At 42.0% G+C, this 15,877-nt stretch overlaps 1 protein-coding gene across 1 annotated transcript; it reads left to right on the forward strand.

Moving 5' to 3' along the window:
• The first annotated feature begins 3,990 nt into the window (after positions 1-3,990).
• Positions 3,991-15,502, forward strand: LOC104614546. The gene is made up of 19 exons (XM_010282989.1): positions 3,991-4,078; positions 5,451-5,578; positions 6,247-6,390; positions 7,062-7,145; positions 7,694-7,861; positions 7,935-8,031; positions 8,128-8,351; positions 9,241-9,394; positions 9,470-9,678; positions 9,765-9,882; positions 10,046-10,251; positions 10,714-10,831; positions 11,453-11,622; positions 12,969-13,042; positions 13,121-13,248; positions 14,047-14,236; positions 14,666-14,807; positions 15,075-15,171; positions 15,483-15,502. Exons 1-19 carry the CDS (start codon positions 3,991-3,993, stop codon positions 15,500-15,502), a joined length of 2,559 nt encoding a protein of 852 aa, XP_010281291.1.
• Positions 15,503-15,877: the final 375 nt, after the last annotated feature.

Below are 15,877 nucleotides of genomic sequence, written 5' to 3' on the forward strand. Positions count from 1 at the left end.
CTAGGACAAAAGGAACCCCAGTGTAAGTTTAGACTAGATACAAAATATATATACAGAGAGGGATGCGGGCAATTCTGACCACTCATTAGGAAACACTGCCAAGCTTGCCTCTTGACAAAGGTGTTTCAAACAGAAAAATGGCATGTGTTGACATGCATAATATTCCTTATGTCCCAGTAAAGTTGCTAGAAAATACATAGGTTTACAAAGAAAATGGGGAAGTCAAAGCAATATTTTATCCATGAAAGAGTAGAAATTATCATTGCCACAGGGGAAATATGGCTCTGTGAGTTAAGGATGTATTTGCACAGAGTGACTGACAGCTGAATGGAATGATGAACAAGACAAGGAACACTGAATTCTAGCACCCTTTATTATACCCAATAATGAAACAACATTGCAGTTATTATTGTTTATGCTACTGATATTGCTATAATTATACACAAACAACACTCAACACTTACAGAAAACGTGAACAGATACCCCAGCAACGCCTTTGCACATTAAGTGACCTGGCCACCTTCTGACCATCAGCATTTCAGCTCAACAGCCCTGGGGACATCATGCTCCCACACATCACTCACAGTGACCAGAGTGGACGCGTGCTGATAATGGTGGAAAATTGTCACTGATTCAGACCCAAGGCCACAGGTATAATTTCTCTCTCTTCGGCACACAGCAAATTTAGGGTCCTTTTCTCCTATCTGTCTGTGGTCAGATTGACTCCTCCACAGTTTTTGGGTTAATTTTCTTCAAATTTGGGAATGATTTGTGGTCTAGATCTCCCACAGATAACCCTGTCAGATAGTTCTTAACTTAGTTTGTGACACTCATCAGTCTCCAGCTATGTTCCCTTTTACTGTTAGCTTTGACTACTTACCTTGAAAGTCAACAGTTCCTTCCCTTTTTTGTTATACCAATTGCCTTAAAACTGTATTTTACACATTTGCTGCTGGCAAACTTCAGCTGTCCAGGGAAGGTTACACAAAATCCCCCACAGAAAAAAAAGGGTGAAGAGAAGTAACTCCTAAACAATGACTTTTCATACACTTTCCCAGAACAGCACCAATTATCCCACTACCTTTGACAACCTGCTAGTCAGGAGCTAGCAGCCATGACATCTGAAGGGACCTAGGTAGGAGCAGATTTAATCAGTAAAGCAAGTGAACAGGTGACATGAATTATAGGTCCATAGTTAAGAAGGTAAACAGCTGAAAATGAGTTTCATCAGTATAAATGTGGCAGCCTTTCTATTTAACCTAAGATGTTGGGAAACTAGAAAGACTTTGATTTCTATGCAAAACTGATGAAGGAGATTTTCATTTGTGTGTGGTTGTAAGGGGAAAAAGCACTACAGGTAGAGGATCAGCAAATTCATGATGGACCTGGGTCTGGTACAGAGGTGAGAGCTTCATGGCTGCTAAACATAAATCATCTTACGTAAGACATTAAATATATGAACTCCTCTGATTTACCTTCCCTGCCTTTCTAGTGGTGATTGAGGAAATCCCATTTTGCAATTTCCAAATCTAGATCTTTAGCTCTAAATTTAAGAATAGTTTAATATCGAGACTGGGACTTTTTGAACACAGAAGTTTGTTAACATGCTGTTGTCACAGCTGAAGCTGCTGCTAATCCCTGTCTTCTCTTACAGGTTGTTACTAATAGGGATATTCATCTCTGAAACATGGACCAGAGCAAGACCAGGTAATGCTGCTGTAAACTGCTTTCACGTAACAACTTCCAGACTCTTTCATAGGTGATATCTGTGTTTGTGTGTGTGTTTCAGAGGAGTCTGAAGCTCTTGTGGCAGCCATACTTACACATGTTTCTGAGATACTCCAAACATACAGATGTCTATTGGTAACTACTCATGGCCAATCTTTAGGTTTATGTACTGTCATATTAAGAAAATATTTCTACCTTTCCTTAATCTGGTAACAAGTACTGATGAATTAATAGGGACTTTATTGTTGTTCTTGTTTTCCTGAGCCTAGTTATTGTTATTGATGGTACAATTTGTAAGGTCTTTTAAATACTATAAAGATATCAGTGCTTTGCCTGTTTTCTTAACCAAAACTTCTGTCGGCTTTAACCGCTTCCTTACGAAACGGAGCTGGTCCTAGAAGAACAGATACAGAGAGCTTGTTCTAGGACTGTCTGCCCTACACACTATGGGTGCTGTATAAACATGTCAGCATTTACCAAAGATCAAAAGAAACTGGAGGAGGTTTTATCTAGCTTGGAGCAATTAGGTAACTTCTGCAGTGGATCAGGCTGGTAGCTTGGAATATGGGCAGAATAAGTTTGTGTTCACCAGCATCTGTCTAATGCTCCTTAGTATGACCAGCTCTGTTGAGAGAGTTGCATTTCTGGTTAATTTAAGATTATAGGGCTGAACTCTCTAGCAAAAAGGATCCCCTCAGCCCTTGAAATGCACTGTTACTATAAAAGGACTAGTTAACATTGATACATTTATGTACTTTCTGAAGGGTTATTGATTACATGATTAGTCTAACTTTTGTACAGATTTCTTTAGCCTAATAACTGTGTGATTATGTTTAACAGCCTACTCTCATAGTTCTTAGGCTATACTTGCCTCAGTGGTAACCAAGAGGCCTCATGAAATCAAACCAAAGAAGAGTTAAGAACAAGGACTGAGAAATTAATGAGTACAGAGAAGATACCTTAACCCTGAGAATAGAAACATCCTAGCAGGAGTGTTCAAACAAGGATGATAAGAAAGAATCGCTTGGCTGAACAACAAAAGGGGCAAACATCCAAGGAGAAGAAACTATCCTCAGGAGACCCGTGACCATAAAAAGGAAAAAGGAGTGGGGGCTACCTCCCCAAATGACCACCGACGACCACCCGAGACCCCCGCGCATGCCTAGTGTAGTTTTGCAATGCCAGCGTTATGTAAATGTAGTAGATAGGCAGGGAGGTGGAGAGTTCTTGGAAAATGTGTGAATGTTCATGTCTTAAGATATATAAAGGATGAACTTTTGTTTCGGGGTATGCACGTTAGGTGGAGCGACGCCCCGTGCATCCAGCGCTGCGATAAGGAATGCCTGCCTTCTAAAACTTCAAACTAAGTGTCAGAGGGTTTTCTTGCTGACTTCTTCGGTAACAACATTAGTTCACAATACCATAAAAACTTCCATTTGAAACAATAAATCCTGGTTTCGTAGAAATATATGTCAAATGGAAAGTCTTCTCTTGTCTCTAGTTCTACATTTAGAACAGTTTGTACCTCTTTCCTGCTTTTAAGAGGTTAGGTTAGCCATAGCCTGGTTTATGCTGTGGTGACATCTTGGTACTTGAGTTTCTCAAGCCATCCTCTTTACTCCTGTGTGGCCCTTTCCCAGCATGAGCCAACTGCCTTGTGGTACTGGTACTCAGGCAGGTGAACAGGGTAGGCTGATGGGTAGCTGATGTGGCTGCTCCCCATCCGGACTTGGCTTGTGGCTTCTCTTGTGACTAGGCATCTGTGGGTTTGTCTGGGTTTTGGGTTTGTTGGTTTGTTGGTGGTTTGGTTTTTTTTTTCTGATTGGGGCTTTGGGGTTTTTTAGTTGGTGATTTTTTTTTTTTTTTTCTTTTTTGGGGGTGGGCGGGGAGGCTTTCTTGACTTTCTGAACTTTCTTGTTCTGTTTTATTCCATTCAAGGGGTTCAGATGGGGGCAGCCAACTCAGTGCTTTTTTGTCCCTATTTCAAAATCCTGTTTCCATGACTGGCTACTGCAGGCAGCACTGTCAGCTGACCAGACATAGTATTGGAATACTGATGTCAGGGCTGGCTTTTCTCTTGGAAGTATTGCTGGTTTTTAAAAAAAAACAAAGAACCCTCTAACACCTCCTTACTAGAAGTGCTACAATATGACTGTCACAACACTGACTTTATAAAGCAATCTGGGAAGTAACAAATTTCTGTTTGCATGTTACCTTTAATCCCCTACTTAGCAGTCTTCCAATGCATTCAACACAGGACCCATGAGTGCGGAGTGCTTGGGGAGCCTTTTGCGTATAACACTGAGTGCAGAATACTTTGAGGACAAATATTTATCTTTTTCTGTTGTTGGTAAGTAGAACTTGGAGAGGGAATTACACATGGTGAAATATTTGAAGTTCTCCTATACTAGAATTCCCTGGATTATTTTAAAATCATAGAGCTTAGTAGGTTGGACCTTACTGTAAGTAAAGCCAACCACTACCTTTATTTCTGTATAACCCATCCTGTAGAGTTGTTGTGTGATAACTTAGCAATATCAAGTCTAATCATGGCTATATTTGGACTCAAATCAAAATGTACATGGCAGTTAACATTAATCCACCATGTTAATGCTGGTGGATTTCCCTCGTGGTAAAAATGTTTCCCAGAAACAGCACATACTATTCTGAAAATTCACTATCTGAAGCTGGCACTACATTACTGGTTTGCACTAGTGGCTTTCCACATTCGTTGCTAAGGGACCTGGTGGAGGCACATAATTTTTCTTAACTGCGTTAAGTTTATCTGGGTCCCCTGGCTATGGACTTAGTAATCAACAAGTGGTGCATTTGAGTGAAAAGCACCACAGAGTGTCCTGGAAGAGCAGAGTGAGATAGTTTTTGGGCTATAAACATGTACATATAGTTGATGATTCAACTGTAAAACTGTATGTGTAAAATGTAAACTCAGCCTTGAACTAACCCTCCATGCTAGTTGGCTATCTAACTAGATATAGTTTATGACATCCACATCCATCTTTCTAGAATGTTAAACTTGTGTGAAAACCCACTTAATGTATGTTCTTTGTTCAGGCATCTTCATCCATACATAAAGACATTCTGCAACTGGAGGATGTACAGCTTGAAAGTATTAAGCAATTATTTTTTGAAGAAAAAAACCCCACAACCTGAAACACAAAACAAAAAAGCCCAAAATTACACAGACAGGTAGCCTAAAAAATCCAAGCTAAGCTTCAGTGTGCTTGTCATCCTGGTAAGACCTCTGAAGAGACTCTGTTGGCCAGGCAGGCATTAGAGAGAAACATGGCCCTATGCCAGCCACAGATCAGACTCCTGATGTTTCTAGGTTGTCATCGTCTGTCACCTTAACAACTCTGACACTGATGACCTAACTGACTGTTCTGTGCCTACTGGGGTTTTTGCCCCTTTAGAATTTAATATCTTTCCACATTGGTGACTTCTGTTTTCAGTCCTCGAGCTGCTGTTGTTACCTGTCCCATTCTCCCATTCTGTCTGTGATTCTACCTTTCTTACTTTCTATAGACTTTGTTATGGTTCATTTTCAACACTTTGCACTTTTCTTTTGTGTCTAAGCCCAGGGCATGCAGCTGGGCTGTATTGGCACGGGATCAGCTGAACCCTGGGACAAGGTCAGGTTGCTGAGGGAGTTTGCAAAGGAGGAATTATACTCATTAATACTGCTCTTTGCTAATTGCCCATAGATCAATCTGGCACAGCCTGGGAGCTAGATGAGGCCATGGCATCACAGTGTGGCTATACAGTAACTTACAACAATTGGAGTAACATTGAGTTTCGTGCTTCTGCACTAAGCTGCCATTCTCACTTAGAGGTAAGTCTATTATAGGCATTTTGACTAGAGCGTTGTTATATATGGACCTTATGCAAAAGATCACCAAATTATTGGTAGGTATTAATTGAGGTGTCATAATATCTTGAACATCTATGAGCAGAAAATGATTTAATTCTCCTCAAATGTGTCCAGAGGTCTGAGAATGTTCCATGGTATTGACTTTTGAATGGCCTACAGATGAATACATGAAGGAGTATGTCACACATGCCCTTGAAGGGTAACTGTTTTCTCTTTGATAAGAATATACAATTTTGTCTGGCAGCTGTGTTGCATTCTATTCTAGCATTTAGTGTCTGAGACATGTTAGGGTAAAAGCTCAAAAGCTTTGGCTGCTTGTGTTGCTTGCTCACTGCTACTATGTCATAAAACACAAGATCAGCTATATTTTAGGGAGAATTTTTTGTTCAGCTCTGGGGCTATGTGAAAGGTTGAGGCTGCTCCCCAAAGTATTTATGTTGCTACGTAGCTATAGGTATACAGCCTATGTAGTTAACCAAGTAGAAAACAGTAACACTTCAGTATGGCGTTGCTCTTCTGTGCAAGGACTGCTGGGTGGATTTTGTAAGGTACTCTTCATTCAAAAGGGTAGGTCATGTCTAACTAGGAAAAACTGGTCTAACAAGCAAGTGTTCCCTGTGTCCATGCAGAAAGATGTGTTCACAGTAACTATACAAATCAAAGCATCGCATACTCCAGATATGCAGAATGCTGCAACTCATCTGAAAAGTGCAAGTTGCCATCATGGCCCATGGAGTCAGAGAGAGTTAGTATGTGAAAGTAACTACATGGAGGTAAGTACTGGAAGTACAAATGGGAAGGTACTTAAGGTAAGAAAGTAAATACTCGAAGATACTCTCTCTGGAGGCTTTTTAGATGCTAGGAGTGTGTATTGGAAACAGAATTTGAATGCCCCACCACAAACAGTTCGCTAGTGAATGCACAGCATGCAGCCTGAGTTTAGGGATACATTTATATTACGCGTACATAACCTACTAGCCAGCATTAATAAAGTTGTGAAATAGTATTCAAAAGGTTGAGATAATGGATTGAACTTGCTGAATGGTGCCTCAACAAGTCTTATTTGAGTTGGCAACAGAATGTAGAGACTGAAGGAAGTTTCCCTACTGAATTTGCTGGGGAGAAGAAAGAGGATGGGGAAAAAGGACTCCACTTCAAAGAGGATATGGGCTTTAACTGGAAGTCGAAAAGGGAAGATATACTAAAAATAAAAAGAACCTGAAATCAAGTGGACTATAGAGAATGCACCATGCATGACAGCATTTTATGCCATGGTTTTTTTTTTACTTGCAGGGGGTGGGAACCTCCCTTTAGGAAATGCTAGTCTCCCTTCTGAATTCTGTACTGTTCTACTATACTTTTTCTACCAAAAAACTTACGGGGTATCGGAGACAAGTAGACAAATGCCACGAGCAAGCCCCTTACAGAGGCTTTTTCCCTTCAGGTTTCTGTCAGGAGGGAGGTTCCGCAAACCGTGAAAGATTTCATTCAAGATGAACTTGAGGACTGGACTCCCGCCTTTCCAGAGGTAAAGCTACAGGCTTTCTTCCTAGTAAAAGCTAGTGATGCTTCTGGCACAACATCCTTCTATTCTATGTCTGCACAGCGTAAGATGTCCTTTCAAAAAGCACTTCAGTCAGTAGGAAGGGCAGAACTTCTGTACCAAGTGGTTTTAGCATAGAGATTTTGTACATTAGAAATACAGATATCTGTAGGCCATGTCTCCAAGGAAGAAATGGAAACTCATTTCTCAGAGGCTATAAATTGTCTTCCTCAGGCAAGAGACTGTGCAACGAAAACTGTCTCCAAGACATCATGGCCCAGGAATGAACTGTGGATAGGCTTTTTTTTTTTCTTGGGCCCTGTATATGCAACGCAGCAGAGCAGTTAATCTCCAGTGCTCTTAGTACGGGAAGTTTTCTGCACGTGCGAGGCTGAGCAGGGGAAGGCTGGAGCGGGATCACACTAGTGGTATTTAGAATAAGGCAACAAAACTGCTGGTCAGTTCAACGCAATAAATCATTCAACGTTACTTTGAACAGAATGTTTAAACTGCTGATGGATTTCTCTGGATAGGCAAAAGCAGGAGAAACCTCAATATGGCAAATAGTGTTTCATCAGCCGGAAGAAAAAAAGGCTCTGCTTGTGAGCGACGCTTGGAGTGCGGGCTATGGACTCAACACCACAGACACAAGGGTTCTGCTGCGAATACCGTACACGGCTGCACAAATTCAGCTGGTCGAGGTTGGTGTGCTCATTCTTGGCCCAGCAATTTGCCATGTCGTGTATGTCTAACCAGATCTCTCTCTTCCTACAGGCTCAGGGAATTGCCTTTTCTGCAGTGAGATCAAGTACGTTTTACAAACAGCGAAGGATGATCCTGGTGGTGGATACTGCTGTGGCGTGTCCTGTAGGTGAGAAATGTGGTCCTGCATTCCAGTGCTTAAATGTACAGGGGCTGACTTACACCTAGAGTAACGAGCTGACGGCTTTCATACCTTGTCCCTAAGATGGTGTGGACTATGCTAACAAAACAATCATCTGGACTGTTCCAAAATATATTCAACCACTCTCTGCTGGAGCAACTAGCTTTAAGGATGTGCTTGTTGAAGCTGGTGTGGATCTACGCAAACTCTCTGCCGAAGAAATGGATTCCAGGAAGTATGTGCTGTTGAATGACTTAAATACAATTACAATGAAGATACCAATAGGTGCAGAAGGTGGCTATTACAAGGTTAGTTATTTATGTTAGGTGGAGGGTGAATTACTCTTTCTGTTCTTGTGGTTTTTTGTGTGTGTGTTTTGGGTTTTTTTCCCTGTGAAGGAATAATTCTTCGTCCTATTCATTCCAAATGAAGGATGGGGATGAGGCAGAAGAAAAAGGATGTATTAAAAATCCCAAAGTCCTGGCCGAAGATAGCTCTTGTAAATACCACTTTGTGAAGAATTTTTTTTTTACAAGCGCAGATGGACAGAATCATATACAGAACTATTGAAGTGTCTCCTTCCTCAGGCTAATGCAGAGCTTTCGCCTTTCAGTCTTGTTGTTGTATTCCTTGGAGACAGTCCTAACTGGACTGTAAAGCATGCGTGGGTTCTGTCGTATTTTACACAGACCATTTAAGAGAATGGGAACAACTCATTTGTCCACCAGACCGTATGATATTAGGATGGGATGAGACTATACATCTAAATCTAGTTGCCTGGAGTGAACTGAATCCTGGGCAAATGCTGTCACAACTGAACTTCAAAGGAAATTGTAGGAGGAGCCCTTTTGCTGGTGAAAGTCCCCTGTTGATTTGAAACTCAGGAGCAGTGGACAATTTTCAAAAGGATGTCCCCTGAGTATTCTGAGATTAATATTAAACTCTTAAGCAAAAATGGAGCCCATAATAGTGATACAGCAAGTGCCAATAATAGTGATAGAGTAAAGACCACTTAAGAGTTCATGATTCCTCAAAAGTGTTGGTTTTTCAGACTTCTTTCCCAGTATAAAAGCAGGGCCACAGAGCTGAGGAGGACAATTGTTTAGAGCTGTAACTCTAGCTGGACCTTGAGATGCTACAAAGCAACTTTAATGTAAAAATCACATTATACTAAAGGGTGTTGATTTGAAATTCTAGACTTCTGTGAGCAGTGGACAGCATGGGGCAAAATACACCATCAACCTATTCTTGGAACATCAGTGGGAAGATAACAAATGGGGACTAACCAAACATACTATCATCAAGGAAATAGAAACGGCATTTGAACAAGTAGAACTTGCTATAATCAACAGTAAGTAGCCTAATGTTGAATTTACTGAAAGTTTTCGTACTGGTAAGAGCTTAATGTTGCTGTGTTCCTTTTCAGACTCAAATCTGAGTGAGAGGCTAATGAATGTGACAGTGGGAACATTCCTTCCAGATGTGGAGCTTGTGAACTTAATGATTGAGGGGGCAACTGTTGCTGTACCTGGAGCTGTTCAGTACGGCTATCTAACGTATGAGATCAGATACGCTAATGGAAGCAAAGCCTATGTAATAAAAGTCCCATTTGATGCACCAAGCATTAAGAAAGAGGTGTGTACTAGGACACTGCAGCATACCATGGTATAGAAATGATGGTGTCACTTAGTGACTTCTATTTCTAAATATGATTTTCCTAGTACATGAAAGCAGACATGAGAGCATACACCCTGAATGTCACACTTGCATTCAAAACTCATCCAACAGCTGAGACCTTCACTGTCCCAGTCATAGCAGTGTCTGCTGTTAAAGATGCAGGTAAACTAATGGAACTTGGGCAAAACTGTAGCAGCCTGACTGCGACTAACCTGGCTGTGAACTTGGCTGTTAACTTGAGCCAGGGATACTGTCAGTCCTAAATAGCCCTAGTAAACTCTGATGGAAGCTAGCATGCTGGCTGACTCTTAACTACTCTTAACAGTACTACCCAGCGCAAGAGGATTTTGTGGTGAGAGGAACCTTCATCTCATTATCACTCGTGGGAATGTGGACCAAAACTGGCTACCCTTCATCTCAGACTGGCACCTGACACCAGAGGCTGCACAGAAGTACAACTACAGCCTGAGGGACAATGGCACTCACTTGGCAATCTCTGTCCCCTTCCTTTCTTCCCATGTGAACTATGAGGTAAGGATGCCAGCATGTAGCGATTAAAAGTATGCTCTAGCTGTAAGACATGAACATGATACACTATGTCCTTGAAGGTGAAATAAAACTTCCCTTTGAGGTAGATTTCAAAGGATTAATGGAGGAATATTATTTTGTCCTTTCAAGAACACTTTTATTTCCCTTGGTTAATGTTGGCAGAAGCAGGCAAGAAAAAACAACATCCTGCAAGCACTTCAGGGCTGACCTATCTTAACAGCAACTGTACATGCGCTGGAGTTTCTATTGCACTGTATTGCAAAATGACTGAAAAAGCTCAGTGTGAGCTGTTAGATTAAAAAGAAAAAAATCTCTCCTGTGGATTTGACTTAGATCAAGCACCATTAGCTTTGGCTTGTGATAACCTGCCCTCTTAATTTTTGAATACTTTGGTTGAACAGTGTGTCTTTATTCTCTTGTTTAATTTGTGATTGTCATCTCTAGGCTTTTCATACCTCTGGAATAAAGGCTTCATTCCACTTAATCTTGAAGGATGGCATCACCTTGGCTAATAGGAGGGACTTCTCAATTTCCTGCAGATTTTCACCTTCAGAGCTAATACGTAATAACATGTTGGGGATTAGTTATTAATGCTCTTTGAGCTGCATAACTAAGTCACACAAGACCATGTAGTCTGAAATGGTTCTAGAGTTTATTTATTAAGTTTTGTTTATTAGCTTGTCAGGTTTCCTACAAAGTAATATGCTACAACACAAGTTACAGATGGAAGTGACTATCCTGTCTAGCACAGGAGTGGGGGAAGGAGGTGGGAAAACCTACTTCCCCTCACACCTCCAAAATCATGAAGTTTTTTAAAAAGTGTTTTGGAGATGAATGTGTTTGGGGTCTTTGGGGGGGGGGGGGGGGGAGGATCAGCATATTAATTAGTCACTTTAAAGCTACTCATCAGTATTGAATGTATTGAATATCTTGGTTAGAATAATCCTTTTGGGAGAGGATGAGAGTTCCTAGAAGGAGAAAAGTAAGTGAAATTACCAGCTTCATCCATGCACACTCTACTGGTGGTTAGCTTGAGGAAAATCAGGTGTTAGTACTGATGAGTCTTGCTCTAAACTTAACCCTCGTGAGCTGCCAAAAAACTTTCTAGAAAATCCATACAGAACATCTTTGTTTTGCTAGGCTACAAAATAAAGGAGTATGAAAATGTATTTTTCTCTTTCAGAGTGCCTACCCAATGGTACTGTGGTTGTTACCGCAGTAAAATTGCTGGGAGTTGCAGATCTGGACACCAGCCTACTTGTCTTGAGGGATAGACGATGCAAGCCTAGTCTAGTGACAGAGAAGACTGCAACCTTCAAGTTCAATGTGAACACTTGTGGAACAAGTAGAAAGGTACGGGCTCAGTCATGTGAAGTTTACTCTGCATTGGGGTAGGGTTATCACTAGAACTGGCAAAGGCTCAGAGTTGAGCAGAAGCTCCAAGAAGGTCACAGCTGACTTTTGTCAAGTAGTACATTTCCACTCTTTCTGAGGATACTAAATTCATTTGGGAAGAAGTTTTTATTTGGTAAAAATGGCTTTCAAGGTCAGGGGTTGCTTTCTGAAAAGTAGCCTTCAGTTTGAGACCTGTCACAGTTTAGCCCCACTTGGCAACTAAGCACCACACAGTGCTCGCTCTCTGCAGCCCCCCTGCCCCATGTGGGATGGGGGGAGAATTGGGGGGAAAAAACACCTCATGGGTTGAGAGAAAAACAGTTTAATAGGACAACAAAGGAAGAGTATAATAATTTTACTTGTAAAGGAATATACGAAAACAAGTGATGCACAGTGCAATCATTGCTCGCCACCCGGTGATGGACAGCCTGTCCCTGAGCAGGGATGCCCACCCCCCGGCCAACTCCAGTTCACACACTGGGCATGATGTTAGCTGGAAGGGAATGTCCCTTTGGCCAGGCTGGCTCAGCTGTCCTGGCCGTGCCCCCTCCCAGCTTCTTGTGCCCCTCCCCGCGGGCAGAGCGTGGGGAGCTGAACAGTCCTTGACTGAGTGTAAGCACTACGACTGCTTAACACACTGGTGTTTTTAGTTGCTGCTATCAGCCTTATTTTCATACTACATCCGAAGCACAGCACTGTACCAGCTATTAGGAAGAAAATTAACTCTATCCCAGCCAAAACCAGGACAACATCTCTGAATTGTTTACTAATGGACTTGAATGTGGGTTTACGTTGTCAAGATATACTCATATGCCGTACAGAAGCTGGTTAGGTGTTGCTAATGACTACCTAGCCCAAGACTAGAGTGGGTCCCGTTCCTGCCACCTATGTACTGCATAAATAAAAACCTGCCAAAATAACAAAAGATCAGATGATGCTCAAAGTCAGGTCACCACATATGCAGCTTGCTTTTGTGAGTGTTGCATCTCATGCTATATGTTGATTCTGTCAACAGAAACAACTGATCTCTTTTTTTTTTTTCTCAGGCTCAGTGCACTCCCTTTCTGGGGTGTTATGTCTTATTCAAGGTGTTGTTAGCTAATAAACTGTTTCTTCTTGACTGTAGTATAGTTGTCAGCTTTAGTTCAGTAGGCATAGGGCTGTTGGCTGGTAATTCCTGGCCATTCCTAAGCGTAGTCTGCTCAGTGCAACCTGCCAGTCAAGAGAAGGGATGTGTATATTGTGTCAAAACCAAAATAAGCTCTAGTGTAACTGTCCTGTTTGTAATGATGTGTATCTTTCAGTTCAATAGCACAGCTATGATGTATGAAAACGATATACTCTATTTCACACCTGGCAATGATACACCAGTATACCAGTAAGTATCATTCCCTAGAAGAAGGTTGTCCAAGGTATTTTAGTCTCTAAAAATCTAATGCTAAACCTTTTTCCTCAGACTGAAATTTGTATGCTGGTATGCAGTCAAGCAGACTGTTGATATCCAATATGAATCTAAGAACAACCCACCACCCAGTATTAAGCCAGGGTTTGGCGCTCTTGCTCTTTCAATGAAGCTTTTCAAAGGTAAAACTTATGATTAGAATCCGTAAGATCACTGAACAGTTGAGGTTGGAAGGGATGTCTCAAGGTCATCTTGTCCATCTACTCTGCTCAAGCAGGGCCACCTAGAACAGGTTGCCCAGAACCATGTCCAGATGACTTTTGAATATCTCCAAGGTTGAAGTGGAAGCCTCTAAGGCCTCTAACAGAGGAATTCCATTCCAGAATGCAACATACATGGTCAAGTACCTGTGGTGGATCAGACTTAGCATCACTGATACATGTGTCTTTCCTGCTCGGTCTGGGCATGCTAAAAGTTGTGTGTAGTGGATGTGATGTCAGCTTTTCTCCCCTATCAACTCATTAGCATGTACCAAAATAATTATAACCTGTGTCAGTGAAGGAAGCTACATGCAATACTGCTGTAAAATGGTAATGCTGCTAGCTGAAAGGGTTGACTGAAGCTTGAACCAAACACTCACCCTGAGTGGAGTGGCTCTGATTAATTTTTTTACTTGACCCCCCCCCCAGTACCTTTATAAAAAAAATACAGTTTTGAATAACTATCCAATGGGTTTTTGCAGAAGGAGGAGTGTCTCACTTCTGGATCCTTAGAGCCAAGGAATACAGTTCAGATCTTTGCTTACATTGCCAGTTCTTACTTTTCTGCCATCCTATCCCCATTTGCTGACACGCATATGCTCCCCTAGATTTCAGTATTACTGTGCCAGAGTAAACGGTGGTGGAAAGAAAAGTGAAGCAGAAAGTTTGTGAATACTTACTCTGTAAAAATGAAACTCTAACATCAATACTCTCTCCTAGAGAAATCCTATTCAGAGCCCTACCAGGAACCAGAATACCCTGTGGTAAAATACCTGAGGGAGGCACTGTATTTTGAAGTTGAACTGCTCCAGCCTAAAGATGCAAGACTAGAACTAAACCTGGATGACTGTTGGGCTACGAACTCCCAAAGCCAGGATAGCCTTCCACAGTGGCCCATCCTTATAAACGGGTAAGGAGGGCTTCTCTCCTGTATTTGGTAACTGTTCAGCACAAGGCCCCTTACCTTAGGTGGGAGGACAGGGGAAGAGGACAAAAGTCAGCTTGGATGCATTGCATTGTCCTGGTGGGCGATGGCTGCTAGGCTGTGGAGTACATGTCAGTGTCAGCACAGTGGCTGTGCCTTCTGCTGGCAGCAGGGCATGGGGGTGGCCAGCAGTGCTTCTAGCTAACAGTTTCCAACTGGAAAGAAAGAACAAGAAACAACTCTGACTGTGGCCAAAGGCAAGGATCATGAATGGGGGAGGCTCTGTCCATACCCCTAAGGCTTGAGGAAAAGAGAGGGAAGCTCTTTGTATTTCACCTCCTTGCTTTGTTTAAAGATCTGGTTGAAGTAATGAAGGTTTAGATTAAATACCTTTTCCTTCACTTTCCCAAAAAGGTGTGAAAACAGTGAAGACTCCTACAGAACTGTCTTCCACAAAGTTAATTATGGCCTCAGAGTAAAATTTCCTCAGCACCTAAAGAGGTTTGAAGTGAGGATGTTCACGTTTGTACAAGGCACAACTCTGTTACAAGAGCAGGTGAGTTGCCTCCATGGTCTGTCATGTGCTGTTGTCAGTCCTGGTACGTGAGCCTGGAGTGGTGCATGCAGCAAACGCTGCGGAAGATCTTGGCTCTCTGGGTGCTGCCTGGAGTTATTAGTCACCCCTTTGAAGGCATGGCTTTATAAGAGCAGTAAATAATATACCCACTCAAGGGTTCAGTTCATCCCCTTTGGGGTCAGTACATACCAGATATTTGCCAAATAAGACTCCTCTACACATAACATAAATATTCTTGTCTTGTAGCTGTATTTCCACTGCAGTGTGGTGCTCTGCAGCACTGGGCAACATCCTTCAGGCTCTCTCTGTCCAAGGAGATGCAATCCCAGGAAACGCAGACTTGGTAAGAAAACGAGCACTTCTTGAGTCACTCCTGACTCTTTGCTCAGCAATATGGCACATGCTCTCAGGAGCTGTCAGGTGACAGACTCCTAGTCCTAGCACCTGCTGTACAGAAAATTAAAAGCTGAAATGTTTCGCTAGACCGCAGTGCAGAAGCACATCCACATGGGCAAGCATCATCTGGAGCAGTGCTTGTTAGGAAGGAAAATGACTAGCAGAGGTTGGTGTCAATCTTAAATTACACTGCTGAAACACCAAGCATACTGCTGTTGTAACATAACAGACTTCTGTATGTCTTTCTTCTCCCTATAGGTGAATATACTGGCTTTTGACAGGCACTAAACGAGAACCATTTGGTTTTATGAAGTTGCAGTTAGGTGGGCTAAGCAAGCACAGCCTGCCAGACTTACCAGTAAGGACATCTCAAAAGTATCTACTGGGAAAATATATTGATGGTATCTGAGAAAAAGGTCAGCTACTCAGTGTGGATGTATCTTTAAGTTAAATTAGTGTGTTGCTCTTGTGTTCCTCTACAGTGTCAAACTCTTTTGGTCTTTTGCTTGACTTATATCTAACCTAGTCTGCTCAGTTAACATGTCCAAAACTTGTGTCTAGTCACTTTGCAGTTGGAAGCATCTGTTTTGGGGTAGGTGGAGGAAGGTGGCAACAGGTGTGAAGTCAATTGTAAATCACTTTGAAGTTGGTTG

The sequence above is a fragment of the Phaethon lepturus genome, unplaced genomic scaffold, assembly GCF_000687285.1.
Source record: "Phaethon lepturus isolate BGI_N335 unplaced genomic scaffold, ASM68728v1 scaffold35972, whole genome shotgun sequence".
Lineage (NCBI taxonomy): Eukaryota > Metazoa > Chordata > Aves > Phaethontiformes > Phaethontidae > Phaethon > Phaethon lepturus.

Coding starts and splice junctions, on each gene's coding strand:
- LOC104614546 (XM_010282989.1), top strand. CDS start 3,991: ATGAGTGCGGAGTGCTTGGGGAGCCTTTTGCGTATAACACTGAGTGCA. Junction 9,395..9,469: donor AGAACTTGCTATAATCAACA/GTAAGTAGCCTA, acceptor GTTCCTTTTCAG/ACTCAAATCTGAGTGAGAGG. Junction 13,249..14,046: donor TTCAATGAAGCTTTTCAAAG/GTAAAACTTATG, acceptor ACTCTCTCCTAG/AGAAATCCTATTCAGAGCCC.